This window comes from Nelumbo nucifera, chromosome 3 (assembly GCF_055504915.1).
Source record: "Nelumbo nucifera cultivar China Antique chromosome 3, China Antique-T2T, whole genome shotgun sequence".
Taxonomy (NCBI): domain Eukaryota; kingdom Viridiplantae; phylum Streptophyta; class Magnoliopsida; order Proteales; family Nelumbonaceae; genus Nelumbo; species Nelumbo nucifera.
Genome location: NC_142651.1, coordinates 106,148,012 through 106,169,508, shown reverse-complemented (window position 1 = coordinate 106,169,508; position 21,497 = coordinate 106,148,012). Strand labels below are relative to the sequence as shown.

Below are 21,497 nucleotides of genomic sequence, written 5' to 3'. Positions count from 1 at the left end.
TCCACCCAGTTCTGAAGAATTTTAATTCTGTATCGTTTCATAATACAAAAAGTTAAATTAAAAATTATGCAAACTTAAATCAATCAATAAATGGACCTCATTTTAAAATCATTCAAATTGATTATGGTTAAATTGACATCTGAATCCGACGAAGGATCGAGTACAAATTCAAGTCGGATCGAACCCAAATGACCTAATCCAGGTTCAAATTCAAGATCGGATCATGTTGCAGCCCATATGCCCATTAATCCAAATTCGAAGTGGGGAGAGAGAGAGGGAGAGAGCGCGCGCCGAAGGGCGGACCGGACCGGAGGAGAAGTGGCGAAATATAGTTTCGTTAGTAAGCAGCGAAAGAGTAGTTTATCTACCACACTTCGATAACTCCGCCTCTGCTGCAAGCAAAAAGCCACCCCCCCTTAAACCATATTGATTCTGAGCCCCTTTTCATTTCTTTCTCAAATCTCTTCTCTCGTTTCTCGCCTGAAAAGTGAAACCAATCTTCCGACGTGCATCCAAGAATTAAAGAAAATGCAGGCTTTGATATCTCTCTCCACCGTTTCTCCTTCCTCACCCGCCGTTGCCAGATCCGATCGCGCAGTCGGATCATTCTCCACCAATGCTTCTAAGCCTTCAAGTTTCCGTTTCTGTGGCCTCAGAAGAGAGGCTTTGGGGTTATCTATTACAAAACCTCATGGTTCTAGTCGAGTTGCATTGTCACAGCGGAGGTTCTATAAGAAGTTCTCTGCTTCGTTGAAGGACAACGGAGTTCCTTCGAAAGGCTTTGACTACGATCTAGTCATAATTGGAGCTGGTGTCGGAGGTCACGGAGCTGCACTTCATGCCGTAGAGAAGGTTTTCTGCCTTGTTTCCTTGACTGGATCTTGAAATTAGAGCTTGTTAACGTTGGTTTAGCTCAGTTGGCAATGAAACTGGTTATTGGAAGCGCTAAGATCTATATATCGTTCATAGCGGACTTACTTTTGTGCTTCTTTGACATGAAAATGCAGAGTTTGTTGCTTTTGTTTAGTTGAATTGGCTACGTAGTGACTAGCTAATATAGCATTTGAAATGTTGTTGTTAGTTACTTCATACTGAATGCTTACTTTGATGCCTTGACTCTTAGTTATCTTACTTCATTTATTCCCCTTCTCTGTCTCTAATTTTGTAAGATGGGAACAAAGAAGAGGGCTTCCAAGATAGAAGTGAAGCTATTATTAGGAGAGATGTCATCACTAAGAATAATTGTTAGCTGATGAAGTGGAGTTTCAATCAGCGTGCTTAATGATTGTGGTTCCAGACCTCTAGTACTGCTGTTTCAACTTCCACTCGAATGACCTGCTTCTAATGGATAGGAACTGAGAACCTAATCGTGTATGGAATGGCTCTATTTCTATTTACTGAAAAATGAAAATGTTCGCCCTGGAAACGCTGTTTTTTTTGTGTATTTACATGTGGACTTGCAATATGCATTTGTAGTTTTAGACCTCCTCCGAAAGGTGTTCTGCATAGTATTCGCTAGAAGTACTGTCTTTGTAGAAATGTCAGGGAGACCATTTATCATGCGTCGATTTTCTATTATGGTTTACAATTGAGCATAGCAGATGCTATTGCATCTACACACACACACACAAAAAAAGAAAAAAAGAAAAGAAAAGCAGAAGAATATTTCTGTTTCTCTCATTTATAAAAAAAAATATTTCTGTCTCTCATAAACTGCTTTTTAGGATAATATTTTCTATCTTTACACTTGTTGCTAGGTGAATTTTTTTCCCTACATTGACTCTATGGTTTGAATTGATTCCTTATTACTATCCGTGGAGTTAGTAATATACACTTGCTTAGTGCATTTTGAGTGGAATATCTTTTTTTCTCTTTTGTTTCTTTTATTCCTTCTCTGAGATTCATATGAGCCAATAGGTTGACAAATAATGGCTGTAGGGATTGAAAACGGCCATAATTGAGGGAGATGTGGTTGGAGGCACATGTGTAAATAGAGGTTGTGTTCCTTCTAAAGCTCTTCTTGCTGTGAGTGGTCGGATGCGTGAGCTTCAAAGTGAGCATCACTTGAAAGCTCTGGGTTTGCAGGTAATGTAGCAATCACTCTTTCCCCAGTGTTTATGCACCTAAAAGTTGAATTAATATGTGCAAACACAAATTATGTATCATATATTCCTTTCTTGGACAAAGTAATGATTGTTTAACCGTTTTTAAATGCATGCTGGTTTGTATTTTGTACACTTCTTTGCAGTCTTGAGGTACATCCTAAGTGTCGGTTTCTTATTGCACAATTCTTTTTCTGCATTGCACTTTCTACTTGGCATTGCTTTTGTCGTTCTAAAAATCCTAATACTTTTCAATGTTCTGGGTGATCGAAAACTTTTAATTTCCGGATACAGAACTTCTTTTTGTAGTTTGTACAGGAAATATTTTTATATTTTCTTATGTTATCACCAACATATGCTTGCATTATGGCAGATAAACAAGCATTTTATTATTATTATTATTGTAATGTCATAGAGTAGCATATTGCAGTCTAAAAAAGTCCTAACTCTAAAACTTCATAGTTTAAAATTTTCTTTATTTATTGCTTCTTCTGTACTGTTCTTTTTAGCATGCATAATACACTTATGGAGCACTTTCAATTAACCAACTCTGTAGTTGCGGCACTCAGATCTGCTAGTCAGGTCATGGTGCTTGAATTCCTGTATGTTCCTTGTTCAAGGTGTCTATGGTCCTCTCCTCTAGTGGCTACACAATATACTATCTGTGATCATATTAAGTGAAACTATTTACTTCTTTCATATTTCCCTGACATCTTATAATTTCCACATAGGTTTCAGCTGCTGGGTATGACAGACAGGGTGTAGCCGATCATGCAAATAATCTTGCTACAAAAATTCGTAATAACTTGACTAATTCACTGAAAGCTCTTGGTGTGGACATATTGTCAGGCGTTGGAACTATTTTGGTAAATAATAGCATGCTTTCATATAGATTCTGTAAAATAGATATTTTTATTTATTGTAGACTGTATAATAGCACATATTTGTACATTTTTTACCTTACACCTTTAGTTTATTGCATTACTTTAAATATAATTGCATGCTGGTTGTGATGTTGATACTGATGTAATGTGGATCTTTTTAGGGTCCACAAAAGGTGAAGTATGGAAAAGTTGGGTTCTCTGACCAAGTTATAACAGCAAAAGACATAATTATCGCTACTGGTTCTGTCCCCTTTGTGCCAAAAGGCATTGAAGTTGATGGTAAGTGCTGCTTTCAATGCTTATGTACTGTAAGATTATTTGAACTTTTGCCTCAAAAAAGGTACTACTTTGCATCAAAGACCCTAAACATCAAGATTTTTTCTTTTTAATCAGCACCAGTAATCAAGGGGTGCGTCCCAGATCGTCCTCCCTATTGACCCCTTCCTAGCTCAAGTTAGCCATTACATTGCAGATCTCAGGACTCATCAGAATAAGCAATTCTTTTTTTCTTTTTTTGATAAGTAATCGAATTTTATTAAATAAAAATCACAAGTAAAAGGTTACATAGAACAAAGTCCCCACAATGAGGTGCGAGATGCCGCCTCTGAACTATATCACACAGCTTACAGTTGAGCCCAGAAGAACTGATTCCTATGTACCCTTTGTTTGGCTGGAAAATCTGCCATCCCATTTGCTGATCTTTTTTCTCATTGAACTCTGACTGTCTCTTTCAGCCATCCTATAACCAGTTTAGAGTCACCTTCAATTATCAAAGGTCCCACATCCAGATCCTTTGCAATCTCTACTTCTTTAAGTACAGCTTGGACTTCTGCATTAACGGAGTCTCCCTCACCAATAGGATCAGAAAATAAGGCTACAATCTGGCCCTCAGATTAGTTGACAAATTTTTGCTTCCTAAATGGAAAGTCCAAGGACCAGGAATCCTCTACTTTAGCTTGGATCCAACCCATTACCACTTGACAACTGGCCTCCACTATCAAGTCATTCCCTAGTCCTTAGAATACCAAGACACCTGTACAAGGGTGCAGTTGGATACTTGGATACTTTATTTTTTAGTGTAACTTTTGTATTCAATGCTGTATCCAGCTGTGTCCTTGATGTATCCAGGTAACATAGGTCATTCCAGCCGGTGATTTAAAAGGTGACCTAGGCATGCAAGTGAGGTGCATTTCAAGGCCTCCACCTTGCTACGCCCAAGTGCAGCCCCTTAAAGGCATGTGCAGTGTGCCTAGTGCACTTTGTGCCTCAATTAAATTTTGTGCTTTTTGAGGCATGGTGGCTGTTTGCTAATGAAATTCTGTTACTGTTTCTCAGAAAAAAAAAAAAAGGTAGAAACACTACTCGGCAGATTAGGAATGGACATTAGCTATTTGAAATAATGCAATTGGGAAAGAAATCAAGAGATCAAAAGTTTGACATGCTTGTATATGTTTGATTTTATTTTTGCATTTTTACTTTGAATATGTTTTATATGTTATGTTTATGCGTTTTAATTTGACATAATAGACTTTTTAAAACATTTTGTTTAAAATTAAAGTGCATTTTTTAATTGATACTATTTTTAATATTTTTTGTTTATGTTGAATTTTAAGCATTTCTTGAATTTTTAAAAATCATGTGCTTCCTTCTAAAAGGCATGTGCCTCGCCTTGCACCCTGCACTTTTAAAACACTGATTCCAGCCCAGAAAACGGGCTAGTTTTAGGACTTAGAACATAGAAAGAAGCTCAGGCCTTTAGGATATGCCTTCACCTCCTAAACTTGAGTAGCTTGGCATTGTATTTCCAACACAATATCTAAAGATACGACCAACCCCAGAAAGTATCTGGGTTACCAAGGCAGAAACCATCAAAATTCAATTTTATTCTTATCATCTTTGGGGCTCCTCAAATTTGGACTACCAGCTACCAAGTACTACACTCTCAAGTGGAATCTGTGGTTAGAAAAACTATATTTACCGAGTATCACATATATGAAGGAAAGTTAGCAGGAAATGTGTGGTCCGGGGGCTACAAGAACCACATAACAACTAGGGTCTATAATATCATTTTTTGGTATTAGGGTGTATAATGTTCTTGTGCCTCATTTTCAGAGGATTGCATCCCATCACTGCATGGATCACCTGGAATGGATTAACTAATAGCTGCAACAAACATTTTTTATTTGCATATTGGAAAATCTCAGCTAAAACTCCAAAGTCCCTTCTTGATGCCTCCTTGCTAAGGTGCATGGACTATGGACTATTGTCAATCTTAACTTTGATGACTTCCCCCTTTGTAGTTGTTCCTTGTCTGGTCTGGTGGTGCTGTGCTGTCTTGTGATTTTGTAGCTGTTGGGGGTTTAGCTAAGGCATAGATTGTCACTGGTTTAATGTCTCGGGCCTTATTAAGCTAATGGTTTGGAGAGGATTGAGATTGAAGGGACAAGAGATGAATTTGGAGATCCTTGGTGCCTTCACAAGTATGTTTGAGAGCTTGTGCTTTGGTGTCCAGATTGAATAGTATATTCTGCCAGGTCACCATACTCTCTTCTGATAACTTGTCCAAACCAAGGTCTTAAGACTGGTCTGGTAGGGTAATAAACTCAAATTTCTCTTTGGGGATTCTTTTGTAAATGGTATATTTTGCATCTTGATTAAAAAGATCCTTTAGGTTTCTCTATTTTGTTCTTTGTTGTCCATTACAGCCATCAGCTTTCATCTCGTGTAACTGTTGCCTTCTCCTTTTGCCATCTACTTTCTCTTTGATTGCTAATATACTTCGTTGTTATCAATAAAAGAAAATTTAAAATCAATTTAACCGTATATTTTGCCTCTTGATTGTGGCCAAAACCTTGGTATTTTTTTCAGTACTTCAGAGTGGATAATTTTCAAATTTCCTTTGTCTGTTTATAGGAGTACTGAATACCTTGGTAATGTCCGTGCAGGGAAGACTGTGATTACCAGTGACCATGCACTCAAGCTGGAGTTTGTTCCTGATTGGATTGCTATTGTAGGAAGTGGTTACATTGGTCTTGAATTTAGTGATGTGTATACAGCACTTGGAAGTGAGGTAGGGCCAATAATGGGTGATGATGTGTATACATCATCTGGAATGTTATTATCAGTACATTTGGAACTTATGGCAGTAATAAACATAAACAATTACTTAGTTCTATCTTACGGTTTGAAGATATAAGCTCTTGCTTCTTCTCCTATTTATTAGTGGACACAAGTAATACCATTTCAAAGTGGTTTGCCTATACTTTATGGTTAGATTTTCATCCTTCTATTTTGTTTTTCTGTATAATTTCAGTACAGTACTTTTCTCTTCCCTGAAGTTTGATCAATATAATCATGGAGTTAGCTACACAGGTTACCTTTATTGAAGCACTAGATCAGCTTATGCCTGGCTTTGATCCTGAGATTGGGAAATTAGCTCAAAGAGTTCTCATAAATCCTCGGAAGATTGATTACCATACTGGTGTATTTGCGAGCAAGGTGCTTTCTGGTTCACAACTAGTACTTTTGAAATTCCTTAACTCTAAATAAGATAACAGAAGTATGCTATTTTTCTTTGGTGTTTTGCTATAGATCACTCCAGCAAAGGATGGAAAACCTGTCATTATTGAGCTTATTGATGCAAAGACAAAGGAACCAAGAGATACACTAGAGGTAATCTTCAATTACCTGACGTACATGGATATGACCATTGCTACCTGCAATTATCTCGTTCAACTCTTGCTCTTGCTTTGATCCTGGGGACACAGAAAGTAAAGGCAGTATAATAGCTTCTGGAGAAAATAAACAACAAATCTATCATATGATAACTGAGTATAAAAATACCAAAAAAATAAAGAAAAGGATTACTAAATAGTTAGATAATGCAAGAAAAACTAACTTATGAGTAGTGTTCTGTTGGCTGATTATATGTTGATCTAAACAAATTCTCAGTTTATACCACTCCGATTTGCTTGCTCACTGAAGCTCCAAGAACCCCCTATTTGCTAAGCCCAGCCACTAGGCTTAAAAAGAAAAAAAAAAAAAGCGCATATTTTGAAAAGGTGCAGTGTGCACGCCTGGGCTGAAGCACAAGGCACACCAGGCATGCACCTTTTGAAAGTGCTGCATCTGGGGCCTTAGAATGCGCCTTGCCTCTGTAAATGGGTGTGCCTTTTAAATCACTGACAAGAAGTGTCTATTGTTGGGCATTACAATGAACATGATATGCCCAATCCATGATATTAGCTTTTAACTATTCCAACAGAAAAAAAAGGGAAGAGATAGAAAGAGCAAAAGTATCATGGTCTCTAGACAACCCTATCGTGTTCATAACAAAAGTCTATTACACTGTTGCTGTAGGTTGATGCTGCACTTATTGCAACTGGAAGGGCGCCATATACAAAAGGTCTTGGCTTGGAGAATGTAAGTGCATTAGAATTCTATTGCAGATTTTTATCCAAACCCATTTGTAAAGGACAAGATTAATTGGTTTATAAACTTGGCTTATCTGCAGATTAATGTGGAGACACAACGTGGTTTTGTTCCTGTTGATGAGCGCATGAGAGTAATTGACAAGAATGGCAATCTGGTACTACTACTACTACTACTACTACTACTACTACTGGAAACCATTTCTAACACGGAAACCATGTTAGAAACCATTTCTAACATGAAGTTATATTAATCAGGTTCCCCATGTCTATTGCATTGGTGATGCAAATGGGAAAATGATGCTTGCTCATGCTGCAAGTGCACAAGGGATCTCTGGTAAAATCTGGTTATCTTCTGCAGTTCTGCTTCCTCTCAATCAAGTATTAAGTATGTTTGCATTTAAATATTTAACCATTTGAGCCCTTGCATTGTTCTCTGATAATAGTTGTTGAACAAGTCTCTGGAAAAGATCATGTGCTGAACCATTTGAGCATCCCCGCGGCCTGCTTCACTCACCCGGAAATCAGTTTTGTTGGTTTGACAGAGGTGAATTGCTAGCTTTCTAACTTTGCACTTTAGTTAACTTTTTTCAAAAAAAAAAAAAAATGCTAGCTTTCTAACTTTGCACTTTAGTATGCTTTTCGGTATTGAATTCCCAACATACTGCATTATATAATCTTTTTCCTGTTTAGATAGCAGAGAAATTTCAATAGGAAATACATAGATAAACCGTTTCAACGTCAAAAACAACAAAAACTAGAGCAAACATATAATAACGGATTCGGAATTGTAACCAAGCATCACCCATTGGTTCTATACCCAATTCATAACTAGAAAGTTTCTCTGGTCCTTTCCTAATCGGAGCCAAAACGCCAGAAATTAGAAATGGCAAAATAGGAGTAAAACTTGATATTATTAGAAATGCCCATAAAATATCATATTCATGAAGCAGAAACGTAGATGCACTCCTATGAATGTGGAAAATATACCGGAGATGCATTTCCTTGGTTTTAATGCAATGTTTATTCAATTCATTCCTTCTGTTATCACATCACAGATTCACAGTATCAAACAGTTATGCTAAACATGTACTTATGTTGTTAGTAAGGCATTTGTTAAGCACATTTCATCTGTTAGTCTACACCCTATAGTGTGGTAACCATTCATGTTAGCTCCAATCAGTTTATTTTGAGTTCTTTCATTCATACAAGAAATTGCATCTTCTAAATGAAAAGTCTTTATTGAAAATAAGTTATTTACACCCTTCTATCTCCTTTATAATTGTTAGATAAAACCAGTACTTAAAGAGGATTCTATTTAAAGTAAAATAACTAGAATCACAAGTTACTTGCCTGTATTTTGGCTCTAAACTAGTATATAGTTTTGCACTGCCTTGGACTTGAAGAGGCAAAATCAAGTTATATGTGGTGATACGCACCACACTAATAACCCCCTCCCCATAGTTGGTTGCGGGAATCGAATCCACGTCTTTTCAAGATGTGTAGTTTCAGGAACTCAAAATCAAGATCAAAGATTTACAGTACAAGTGAAAGAAATGGTATAAAGAAAGAAACTAGAAAATAAACTGTAATTCTTGAAGAATGGTTGGAGTTCTCACCATCAAGAATATATGAAGCCTTCTACAGCAAAAGATATGCTTGTACATAAAACTAAAAGAACTCCTTAGAAAGAAAAATAAATCCTATAATGGACAGAAGTATTTTAGTTATAAACTCTCAAAAACCATGCAGTTCACATGATTGTTAACTTACTTGGGTTTATTGTATAGGAACTATATGAAAATTGAGATGTTTAAGCATGTTTTATGGGGAAAAAGCTTGAGGCTTGCCATAGATTGGCATGCTTGTAATTGATTTAACATCTTTGACTTTTCTTTTTCTTTTTGTGTCTTGCATATATTACTTAACATTATCATGTATTCAACGCTCTTGCCTTCTATCGCTAGTTTGTTGGAATATGAAATTTTCTTAGACCATTTGTTTTTATTATCTAGTCTCAATCTGAATAAGAAAATGTGAAGTTTTGCAGCCTCAAGCAAGGGAGAGAGCAGAAAAGGAAGGTTATGAAATAAGTATTGCCAAGACAAGTTTTAAGGCTAATACAAAGGCCCTAGCGGAGAATGAAGGAGAAGGGCTTGCTAAGGTGAGATCTTTTTGAAATTTTGTCTTCTTTATTTATTACTCATGTGCAGAAGCAATATGGCAGGTATTTTGTGATGGTTGAATTCTTTATGAAGTTATTTGAATTGTAGATGGAGATAATTAAATTTGCATGGATAAGAATATTTCTAGGTCAATTGATATTTTTTTGATGGGTAACTGTAAGTACTTTTATTAAATGTGGAAAAGAATGTGTGCCTTGCACACCATGAGAACTAAGGTCAATGTCTGCTGCCTACTGTTCTGTTTACAACTCTAATAGTTTTCTTTTAACAGTCGCCCCATCGGATATTTCCCCCAGAAAATCTGATTCCTTTGTGCTTCTTGTTTAGCTAGTGTATCAGCTATTCAGCTATCCCATTAACTGATCAATGAACCCAATGGAAGGTTGCATTTAGGTCCTCAGCCAGCTGCTTTACTTCCCTGGTTAGGTGGCAATGTTGCCAAGGCCCAAGACTATTATCTTGAAACCACCCAATCACCGCTTTTGAGTCGCCTTCCACCACAATATTTCTGTACTGAAGAGTGCTTCACAACCCTCATTCCTTGGTAGTGCTAAGTGCCCTCTTCCACTGGTTCCAAGTGGGTGGTCAAAATATGTTCTGTAGCTAAAACTCCTCCAAGACCTGACACCAGAGGTTCATAACTTTCCAAAAATTCTTTTGGAAGGCTATTTTTTTTAATCTTGATTGTCTACTTGATGCAACTGTGGTAATAAATCTGAGGCCATACACAATTTTGTGTGCTATTTGAGGCCAACAAGAATCAGACCTGATGCAGAGGCAAAAATGAAAATAAGAAAGAAGAAAGACTGTTTGTCATACAAAAGGTTACAGCCATTATATAGTTCTTAAAAACAACCTGGGATTATGTGGGTCCCATGAATTCCTTCAGGTTGAGACACACTAGAATTCAATATAATTCAAGTCTCAAAAGTGAAAATAAAGAAAAAAACAAAGAATTGGAGAGAGGAGGTCGACCTTCTTGAATGGAAAATGCTTTGTATTCAATAATAATAATAATGATAATAATGGGGTGTTATGAGTTAAATCATTTTTTTATCCTTAGTTCCTTACTATCAATCAAGGTTCAAAATATTGATACGCCCAATACGCCTATCGATAGCTTTTTTTATTATTTTTTTAGTTAGTTTTTTTTTTTTCCGAATCTGGTTCAGAGGGGCCGGTTTAAGGTCCGCCCACCCTCTGAACTGGTCGAAACCCCAAAACACCCCCTGTAGGGGCGTATTGGGAAGTCCCTGATACGGCCCGATACATATCGATATTTCGAACCTTGCTATCAATAATAATAACAGCACTAACAATAATAATTGAAATTGTCCTTGTATTCTTTTATACGTGTTAGCATAGAAAGAATCCTGTTGAGACCATAATTAATAGATAGATAGATAGATATTGCTTTTGTGCAGAACTGTAAAGTTCTACAACTATCTTCCTCTTTTTCAGGGGTCTCAATGGAGTTACTAGTTACCTTAATGATTTCAGGAATTGTTTGTTTAATTTTTATTGTATACATATCTGCACCATTATTATTACCATCATCATCATCAACTTGTTTTCTGTTCTTTCCATTGGTCCAGATTAAGGTAGTTCGACACAGAATAAGACCTCCCTACTTTTTATGCAGTTGATTTACAGGCCCGACAATGGGGAGATTCTTGGGGTTCATATTTTTGGGATTCATGCTGCAGACCTCATTCATGAAGCATCTAATGCAATAACCTTGGGAACGCGTATTCAGGTAATTTCTGCTTTAAATGATTTTGAGTTGCATTAACCAAGAAGTCTTGAATGGGGCTTTGTAACATGTTGGATTAAGCAACATCATACCAATGTTTTCTTTATTCTTTCTTTTTAATTTATTTCTTGGGGGGAGGTGCTGGGGTGCTAAACAACCCACCAACTATGTTAGCAAAACACACACAACAAAGATATCAATGTTGGATTGAAATCCTTCACGAGAGAGGAATAAGAGGACCTGATGGTATCTCGTGAACAGTTGTACAAAAAGAAGCTGAAAAGTACTGGATGATGCTCACCAAAAACTAAAAACGAAACATGTCTGCAGTAACTCATCAATCAAACAAACAAACAACAACAATAGATTTCTTCTATGCTTACAAACTGACACAAATTTTCAGTGGAATTCTGCTGAGTCAGTGTCATGGAATAACTCCCTTAATATGATTCCCCTTACAGAAGGCATCGACCAAGCCAAATGGTTTCGTGAGATTTACTCTATTAGTTCTATAACATGATTTCTATCTGTACTTACATTATTTGTCATTCCTGTAATTTGCAAGTAATTTTAGTTTAAATATGAGCTACCATTGACGTTGCTCACCAAAAAAGGCTACCGTAATGTTAAAATGCTAGACTCAACTTCTGGTGTATCTCATCTTTCTTCAAATGATTTCCCTTGTACGGGCCAAGTAGTCTCTCCTTTTCTAAATGAGTGTTAAGTCATCTCATGGATCATGGTTGTAAGTGTTTGCTTCTTTTCTACCATTCAGGACATAAAGTTCGCTGTTCATGCACATCCAACTTTGTCCGAAGTGCTTGATGAACTGTTTAAATTGGCCAAGGTATTTGTCTGACTTTGTTGACCAAGACTGCTTCTATATTGTAACTGTTTAAATTGTTGCAGTTAATAATAGTTTCACTCTAAAGGCTTGAAAGAATGGAATAGATGAGATGGTAAACATTCCAAATGCGTGGGCAATCTCCCAAATGGTGCCACCTAATGTGTTTACATAGGATGATTCCAGGGTGGAAGGCGTCCTCCCATACTCTAGATATTTCCTTATTGGTTTAATGAGTTCATAAAATCTTTCTATAGCAGAATAAATAGCTTGTCTTCATCGTGTCCTTGTTTTTTGCCTATCCAAATTGCCAAGTTTCTATATATTGAAGAAACCATTCCCTGTTTAAGGGGAATGAAAGAAGTCTTTATTGTTTCCCCCTTTTCAATATTCTTTTCCATTTTTTTTCTGGGGCAGGTTAACTCTAGTGTTTCTAGTCCAGTCAATGAGCCAGTGGCAGTTTAAAGATTCCCAAAATTTGTTATAAGTTTGTGAAGAAGCTTCATTGTAATAGGGGGCCTCTGGAAGCTGCGTATCCTCTCATAAGAGATCAGCGCAAGTGCAACAGCACGAAAGGTGTAGCAACTCTCGCCAACATTGCAAGAAGAACGAGATTACAATTTTGTCGATCTTAGTAAGTGGTTCCCATGTTGTATTTGACTATCTTTTAATGGTTATTAAATTATGCAACGTTGTGATCAAGTTCTTATTTAATCTTATTAATATTTAGTAATCCCTGGTAGACATTTTACTGTCCAGTTCAAAGACCGTATAGTAATCTCTCTGAACTAATTGCACTAGAATTTACCCTTGCCTCAACTTTTGTAAACTAACAAAAGGGCCCGTAACGTTGGGGAAATAGTGCTTTTCAAAAAGGAATTCAACATGACCAGGTGTGGGCCTGTAAAACCATGGTTGGACCTGGATCGATTGCATAAACCGAAGCCCAGCCTAGGACAATTTAGATCCAGAGCAAGTATATGGAACGGCAATGGAAACAACAAATTCAACTCAGGCAAAATCTTTAAGAATTCTGGTTGTTTTCTGAATTCAATTTAAATATTGAATTTGAACGTGCTAAGTTTTGGTTCTGGATTTACGGCTCAGCGAGAGAGTGCAGAAAAGTTGATTTTCCTGAAGTTTTGACTAGTCATTATACAAGGGGTTTCAAGTGGGAATGATGGCCAACTATATTTATACCTGCATCTTTTGGGAATGGACATTGAGGATTTTTGTATCCATCACTAATCTCTTTCAATAGGAACATTGGAGTGAAAAGTGGAAGGGAAAAAGGAGACGGACTTGCAGAAGGATGAAGAAACGAGGATATTGGAAGGAGGATGCTAAATTGCCAGGTTAAATGCAAAGGAAAAAAAGAAAAATATTGGTCAGACCGAAATTCTTCACTGGTGTGATCTCAACCGATTTTTTGTCAAAATACTGCACATTGGGAATATCTCCCATACGTGTATATTATGGGTTCATTTAATTGCCAGTTGAATTGGAATCAAAATCCCCTAGAATGAGAACTGAAATTGTCTATCCCCCTACCCCGCTTTTGTTTAGAGGAATCAAATTCGGACTTTAAGATGTGCATGATTCCCAAGGAGGGTTGGTGTTGGGTAAAGAGAGGATTTGGAGGGCTTTTAAGTCGATCTTTTTTTTTGGATAAATTGCCTCCCCTTAAGTTTTTGACTTGCTGAAAACTCTGAAATTTTTGATACGGTTGCAAGTGTATAAAGTTGATGCAAAATGTCCAAAACACTCGTGCTGTTATTTTTTATTAAAATGTTTATTTTCTACGCAAGCCCTTCCAATATATCTTTTCTGATTGATTTTTTTCTTCAAACGTGTCCTTTCACACCAATCACTCAAAGGTAAATTACAACTTTATACACTTTTGTTCATAAAGTTCGTATTGTTTTTACTGTAGAAACCAGACTCAATAGTAACTGTATGGGTATTTTGGACCATTTTCATGCCTCTTGTTAAAGTATTTTAACAAATGGGGCCAATTTGCAATTGTCAAAAAGTGCAGGCAAGGTAACTGCAATTACCAAACTTCAGGGGAGGTTTGAGCAACAGTGAAAAACTTCAGGGGATATTTCAGCAATTTGCCCAAATATTTAATTTTTTTTGGCAAATTTGGAATGAGATTCTCATTCCCAAGAGGGAGGTAAGAATGATCATTCATCATTCCCTCAAATAGGGGAATGCCATTCAGCTAGGAATGGAAATCAGAATTTCATTCCATCCATGATCCAACCAAACAGCTAAAATCATAATGGGCCATTTCAATTCTGATTCTATACTCCTTGTTTGTCATAGGAGTTGGAATCCAGAACTTCAAAGTTTAAATAACAGACATTGGGCACATGTGAAATCTTAAGGGCAGAAGAATTAGCAGCCAAAAATGCTATTAGAATGGCTTTAGACTTGAAACACAATGATATCATCATGGAAGGAGATTCCGAAATAATTGTCGAAGCCTTGAAAGTCAGAGGCTCAGACGACATACCACATGGAGTATTGAGAGGATTAGGAAGCTAATTAAAAGAAGTGGCAAGATCATTAGAATTAATCATGTTCTTTCCGAAACTAATTTGTTTTGCTGATTTCATTACTAGTGATAGATCCACTAGTTGCAATAATTGTCGAGCAGTGATTGAGAGAATCAGGCCTTGGGATCTGTGGGTCAGCTCTACCTCTCGCCTTTGTTAGACTTCCGATGTACCAAAAAAAACAAAGTTTAAATCGCAGACATAGAAAAGCACGTTGGACTTTAGCAACCAGAAAAGGATTTATTAGATTTATTTGGAAGCGATGCAGCTCAATGTTGCTTTCTAAATTCTTATGAAGAACCAACCCAGGGCTGACTCGGTGTATTAATTGGTTTGTTCCAGTGTTGACATAGAATCAAATCCCGCAACCAGCAATTTAGTAAAAATGGGGCAAGGGGGAAATTATTAATGGTGAATACCAAAAAAGAAATAATTCTTATGAGGAAATATATTTTATTTCCTATAATTGGTGCAATTACGATCAACACCCCTCTTGTATTGCTCGTGCCATTAACCGTGCTGAATGCTGATCCATAGGTGATAGGCCTTAAACCACAGGGCGAGCCAGACTAGGGTGTTGCCCGTGCTTGGCATGGCGTGGCACTGTGGCACACGGTACATGGCCCACATTACACCAGGTTGGGGAGCCAGCCCAATCTCTGTTTAGCAGTTAGAATCGGAATTGAAATCCTAGGAATCGTAATCAAAATGGTTTATTTACAGTCTATTAGGTTGATAGGGGTCGAAATGAAAATTGGACTCAGCTGGAATGGGATTTACACTCAAATGGAGGAATGCCATTCGCCCAAATTCTGTCCAACCAATCAATTGGAATCAAAATAGCGCATTCCAATTCCAGACCCCTATTCCTGCAAACGGACCCTCATTTTCTTCTGGGTGAAAGAAATTCCTTAATCCACACAACAAAAGAGAACAAAAAAAATACAAACCTCGATGGACAGACTACCAGCCCATAATCGAGGCCACCACACTGAACTTACACCGAATTTCACATCATTAAACAGACCCTTTTCTTACAACTTCTACTATCAAAGATGAAGGCATCATACTAACCATTGCCTGAAATATGGTGCCACATACCCAACGAGGTTGGGAGTTGGGACCCCATACTCCTAATCAAAATTTTCAGTAAATTTGAAACTATAATGAATTGCTGAATTGTCACTCATGATGAAATGGTAGAAGAATAGCAATCAAACACAGCTAAAGACATTCAGTAATGATTCAAATCTTCGTCGGGTAATTCTGGAAACAAATTCTTACCACCACAGGCTTTGTAAAGCTCTTCAAGGTCATCTTTAGACTGAGAGAGTTGCAGATGTTTTGATGTTGCTAATCATAAAGTATCTCAAATTATATCAAAGACTAAGAGAGCAAAGAGTTTAGACTCAGGGTGGGTTAATGATCAGGCGGATTAGTATTTTAATGAATGGATTTGTTTAGCAGAAAAAAAAATAGTATTCAAGTATAATCAGAAGCAAATTACCGGCCAGAGCTGATAAGAGGGGCATGTGGTAGAGAGACGAACAAGACCCACCATTCCCACACCAGTATACACGCAAACGCAGAGACGAGGGATATAATAAAGTTGTCTAACGAATGAAATAACAAAGACTAAGCTCGTTCTATATTCAGTTGCATCCCAGGAAGGACTATCCAACAGAACACCTTGAAACGTATATGCTCAGATAGTAAAAGCCATTGATCACTTCAATCAAAAAACAACATTCAGGGTGTCAATACTACTTGCAAGTAAAATGTAACCAATAACAACAGGAGATCTACCATCTCATGAACAGATGGAATCAGTCCATCGCCATGAAACCATCTTTCCGGGGGGATATATTTAGGAAAAAACAGAAACCTAGATTTTGAAAGAAACTCTAATTAAAATAACCCTCGTGCCTCCATGGCTCTGTGTTTACTCTTCGCCCTCGCTCCCTGATCCCCCGTTCTTTTTGTTGTGCTTCCTCGCGTACCTTTGATTCCTCAAAAACTTCGGATCCATCTGTTGCAATGCAAATAGATAAACATGAAAACCATGAAACACACCAAAGAAGAGCTTATAAACAGTAAGACCCAGACAACGGAAATTTTAAAACATAAAATATCATACCCCCTTGGTGGAAGTGTGTCTGTGTTTCCTTGGCTTCTTGATCCCATTCTTATGGGCCTTAAAGGACTGATTGTGAGCTGTGTGGTTCTTTGATTTCGCCATGTCTCTGAATACAAAATCAAAAGATTTATCAAGATAATTCACAAATTAAGAGTCAATTTCTGATTTCCGAGCAGCATTTAGAGAACGTGAAGATGCTCATACCTGAGGAAGAGAGTAGCAGGCCTTCTCGCAACTCTTCTAGGGTTAGGGTTTCCGCAGTGAAGAAGAACAATCTGTGTTTCGCGAAATACGATTTATACGGTTGTCCAAAACCCTATCTCTTATACCATTTCGAATGACGAAAACAACCCTACTTGGGGTAACTTAACTATTAGCCCTATACCTGGTACCTCCCCTGCGGGCTGCGGTTTCATTAAAATACTAACCCTCGGGGTAATGGATAATTTTTTTTTTCTTATTATATGAGATTAAAGGTGGGCATGAAAAGTTAGAAAGGAAGTAGGTTCTTGTAACAAAAATCAAATAAAAATTTAAATGTTATAAAAATATCTTTTTGATATTAATAAATAATGGAATTTTAATTTTTACCAATTGCAATATATATTTTAGATGTAAAATATATTTTATTATAAAATCATTTTTTTAATAAATAATTATAACTACATCATAATTAAATTTTGATGGAAGAAGGGTATTGGGGGGGATATCCATACACTATCACAACAATATGCCCCGGCCAAAATAAAAAAAAAAAAAGATTTTTTTTTGATAAATTAGAGATAGGGTTTCGAAATGGGTTCTATACATGGTTTTCGAATCGTCATTGACCTAGACGATCGAACCATTTGGTCTAGGAATAGTCCAAGCAACCAGTTCCGTTTTACTCCAAATATGGTCCCTAACAAAAAACCATTGAATTGATCAATGACCTATTGACTCAAGTGATCAAACTGTAGACCTATTCGGCCCTTTCGATGGTTTTTGATCGTTTTTTATTTTATTTTTTTTGTCAAAACGGGTTATTAGTTTGAATTAGACAATTGAACCATTGACCCAAAAACCAATGGCTATAATAGTTCTAGTTCCAGATTGTTTTTTAAAACATTAGTTCAATATATTCTACTATCATAAATTTCCCAAATAGCCATCTTATATTTAGGCCTCATTCATTTTGTGGGAAGGGAAGTGGATTTAGGTAAGTTGGTGGGCTCCATGAAAAAGAAATAAATCTGCATTTGTATTTTAGTATTACTGGCCTAGTGGATTCTACAGGAAAAGAATGATTCTTGAATGCCTCATTTACTTGGGCAAGGACTACCCTCCTTAGATTTGGGTAAATAACTTACCCATCGATGCAAAAATTCATGGCATGTATTAGGGATATCTTCCTATAAATGACAAAGGAGATACTCCCAATATGCAAATGTAATGTCCCATTGGTAGGGATGTGGGAACAACTTGTAGGTAGAATATTCGAGCTTAATTGTTTTGAATAAAGACCCTTAATTCTAGAGCTTTGCTGCCTAACCCACTAATGGATTAAACTGTGAAAGTAAAATTATTAAATTACCCATTCAATATTCTCTAGACTAATAGGCAAAAACAACAAATATCATAATGATGAACCATTCTTAAGCACAAAATCATTATCAAAGCATTGATGAATTGATCATTTTCAAGACACTCCTAAGATGAACTTTGTTGAAAGAAAGTCGAAAACATGTGAGAACCATTATTTTAGAAAATTGAGTTAAAAAGATAAAACAGTCTATATAATCCTTTTTTCTCCAATGTGATAGTTTAATCACATTATAATATAGGAAAATTTATGATTTGTTCCTCTCACAATTGGGTTTATAAATGTATGGTCCCAAACCCTATCAATGCTACAACACCCCCTTTATAGTAAAAATTTATGAGGTGAAAGAATCTATATAATCCTTTTTTCTCCAATGTGATAGTTTAATCAACGTATTTATAAATAACCCACAATACATGCCATATTTCCAAATAACTCGCTCAAAGTCATTAACCCACACCTAATACCAATGAGGCAATGAACCATCTACATAATCTAAAAAAATATATATTTTTAGGAGTAATCTTCAATTTCCATATTTTCATCACTCAGTCTTAAGCCACATTTCAACCATTCTCTAATACAAAACTCTTTTATAGTGAAGACACCCTTCTCAAAGATAGTCCAAATTACCTTATTAGCTGATCTGCTTTAAAACGTGAGTATTGACTATTGAACACATTTTGAACTACAAAATCTGAGAAAATCTCATTCAAGTTATTAGCAATCAAAAAATCTTTAATAGACAAAGAAACTGGATTCTTCTTTGAGGACCAAATAAGGGCATTATAGGTTATACCCACCATTGGATACGATCCAAAGTAAATTCCATACGTTAATCTCAGAAATTTTCTTAATTTGAACAGCAATTTCATCATACAAATTTATTATTGCCTTTTCCAATGGCTTTTCAATCATGAGAAGCAGTTGGCACCCGATCATTTTGGAAGGAGTGCAAATACAAATATGTAAAGTATAAAACATTGTATTTTGCATTATGTTATATGTATTTGCACTCTATAATAGGGGTGAATAAATTTAAATTTTAAAAACCGAATTAAAATTGAATTAGAGGAAAACTGAAATAATTAAAATCGAAAATTTTGATTCCGTTAAAACTGAATTTCAAAAATATATTTACTATATTATATATTATATATCATAACATATAATATATAAATATATATTATGAGATCATATTTTATATTAATATATATAAATATATTATATATTAAATATAATATGTTATATATTATATATTAAATATAATATGTTATATATTATATATTATATATTATATATTACATGCTGTATAGCAGAGTTTGGTTAATTCAGTTTTCTCGGTTAATCGAATTTCTAATTCTAAAAACCAAAATTGAAACTGAAATATTTAAAAACAAAAAAAATAAATAAACCGAATTAACCAAAAATGAAATAACTGAACTGAAAAAATCGAAGCCAAAATTTTCGATTCAATTTTTTGGTTTTAATCGAATAAAGCTCACCCCTGCTCTATATATTTGTAATTTGTACTCCTCCAAACTGAGCCTAAGTAATTTAACCCAAAGCGTATCATCTTCATTCAAATATCTACAAGCCATTTTAGCAACAATCATTCAACCCCTGTTATGGGTCCTATGTATTTTATCATTACTGTGGGGCATTATTATTGGTTCCACAGCCCGCTACACAGCTAAAGTATTCAGTTAAATCTGGATTCATGAGTCACAAGTAAGCATTTGTTGGAAGCATTTTATTGGTCGCTTATTCCTACCCCTCTATTTAGTTGGGTCAAGCAAGGCAACCCATTGACATCTATACACACGTTGAGGCCTCTTCAAAATGAAAATGACTATGGTGGTTTGGGTGTGAAGCCAAGGGAAAAATGATAAGGGAAAATTCCACTTTATTACCCTGAACTTTGGGGATAGTGTCAAGTTAATATCCAAATTTTCAAATGTTTCATTGCAGTACTCAAACTTTCAAAAAATGTCAAGTTGGTCTCTGCTGTTAATCGATTTCCAATTCTCTGATCACGTAATAATATTAGCAACTCAAAAAATTTCAAAATGTCAAAACTAACCTTAAAAATAAAAACACTATTCATTGTCTTCTACCATGAGACTGAACGGTTGAGGTGTAAAACCACTATCGTTTTCTGGTTTTTTAATTAACGACAGAGGTTCTCCCTCCAAGCGAAATTCATGAAGAAGAAAAACCTATTGAACTGCATCTTCAATTTTTGAAATATCCGCAATTTTTCATTTTTAATATTGAAGATGAATTGTCGCACCGGACTGTGTATACAGAATACCATAAAGGAGTGATAACATTCTACGTTCTTCACCTATCCATCAAGTGATGAACATGGAAACATGGGTTCTCAAAATGATTAGACGTTGCAAACTCATTCGTTTGGTCGATCATCAATCATTCAAAGAGATCAAGAAAAGTTGGGTTGCACTAAAAAACATTACAATGGTGCAAAGTTGGGTTGCACTACATTAAGAAATTCAGAAAGAAAGGTGAGAAAACTATAGCTCAATATTGAGGAGGTCACCAAGAAAAGAAAAGGAACAAAGAGACCACAACAGTCCCATAAAACAACACCATAACACATAAGACGATATCATCATCATCTAATCTTCTTCGATTTGTTATTTGAGAAGTATGCTTTGGGATTTCTTTCAAAATCAGCTTTAGGAATCTTGTAATTTCTTCCGGGGCTTTCATTATCTTCTTTGGTCACTATTCTTTGATCTTAAGCCATAATCTATACATATAAAGTGTGAATGCAATGTGAAATATTTTTAAGCAATGTTTGGGAGTGCTTAAAATAAGTGCTTATTCAAAATAAAAGCTTATTTGATCCATTAAGCACTTATTGGTATTTGAGAAATAAGTATGAAATAAGTGATTATTTTAAAAATAAGGGCTTATTTTTAAGCCCAAAATTCCAACTTTTTAAAGTGCTTATACAATAAGCACTTATTCAATTTTTTCTTCCAAAATGATCCC

At 35.9% G+C, this 21,497-nt stretch overlaps 1 protein-coding gene across 3 annotated transcripts; it reads left to right on the top strand.

Annotated features, from left to right (window-relative positions):
- Positions 1-355: 355 nt before the first annotated feature.
- Positions 356-12,932, top strand: LOC104598802 (dihydrolipoamide dehydrogenase). Of its 3 annotated transcripts, none has more exons than XM_010261032.3 (15): positions 356-852; positions 1,939-2,085; positions 2,834-2,968; positions 3,148-3,265; positions 5,932-6,056; positions 6,359-6,484; positions 6,578-6,658; positions 7,346-7,408; positions 7,500-7,574; positions 7,675-7,753; positions 7,863-7,963; positions 9,467-9,580; positions 11,245-11,358; positions 12,131-12,202; positions 12,714-12,932. In XM_010261032.3, the coding sequence occupies exons 1-15, from the start codon at positions 529-531 to the stop codon at positions 12,927-12,929; spliced, it is 1,890 nt and encodes a 629-aa protein (XP_010259334.1). In that variant the 5' UTR covers positions 356-528; the 3' UTR covers positions 12,930-12,932. The 3 variants fall into 3 exon arrangements, 2 of the variants coding, with proteins under 2 accessions (XP_010259334.1, XP_010259335.1); XM_010261033.3 differs by having other exon boundaries at positions 12,617-12,932; XR_016084006.1 differs by lacking the exons at positions 12,131-12,202; positions 12,714-12,932 and having other exon boundaries at positions 9,459-9,580; positions 11,245-11,359.
- The last annotated feature ends 8,565 nt before the right edge of the window (positions 12,933-21,497 follow it).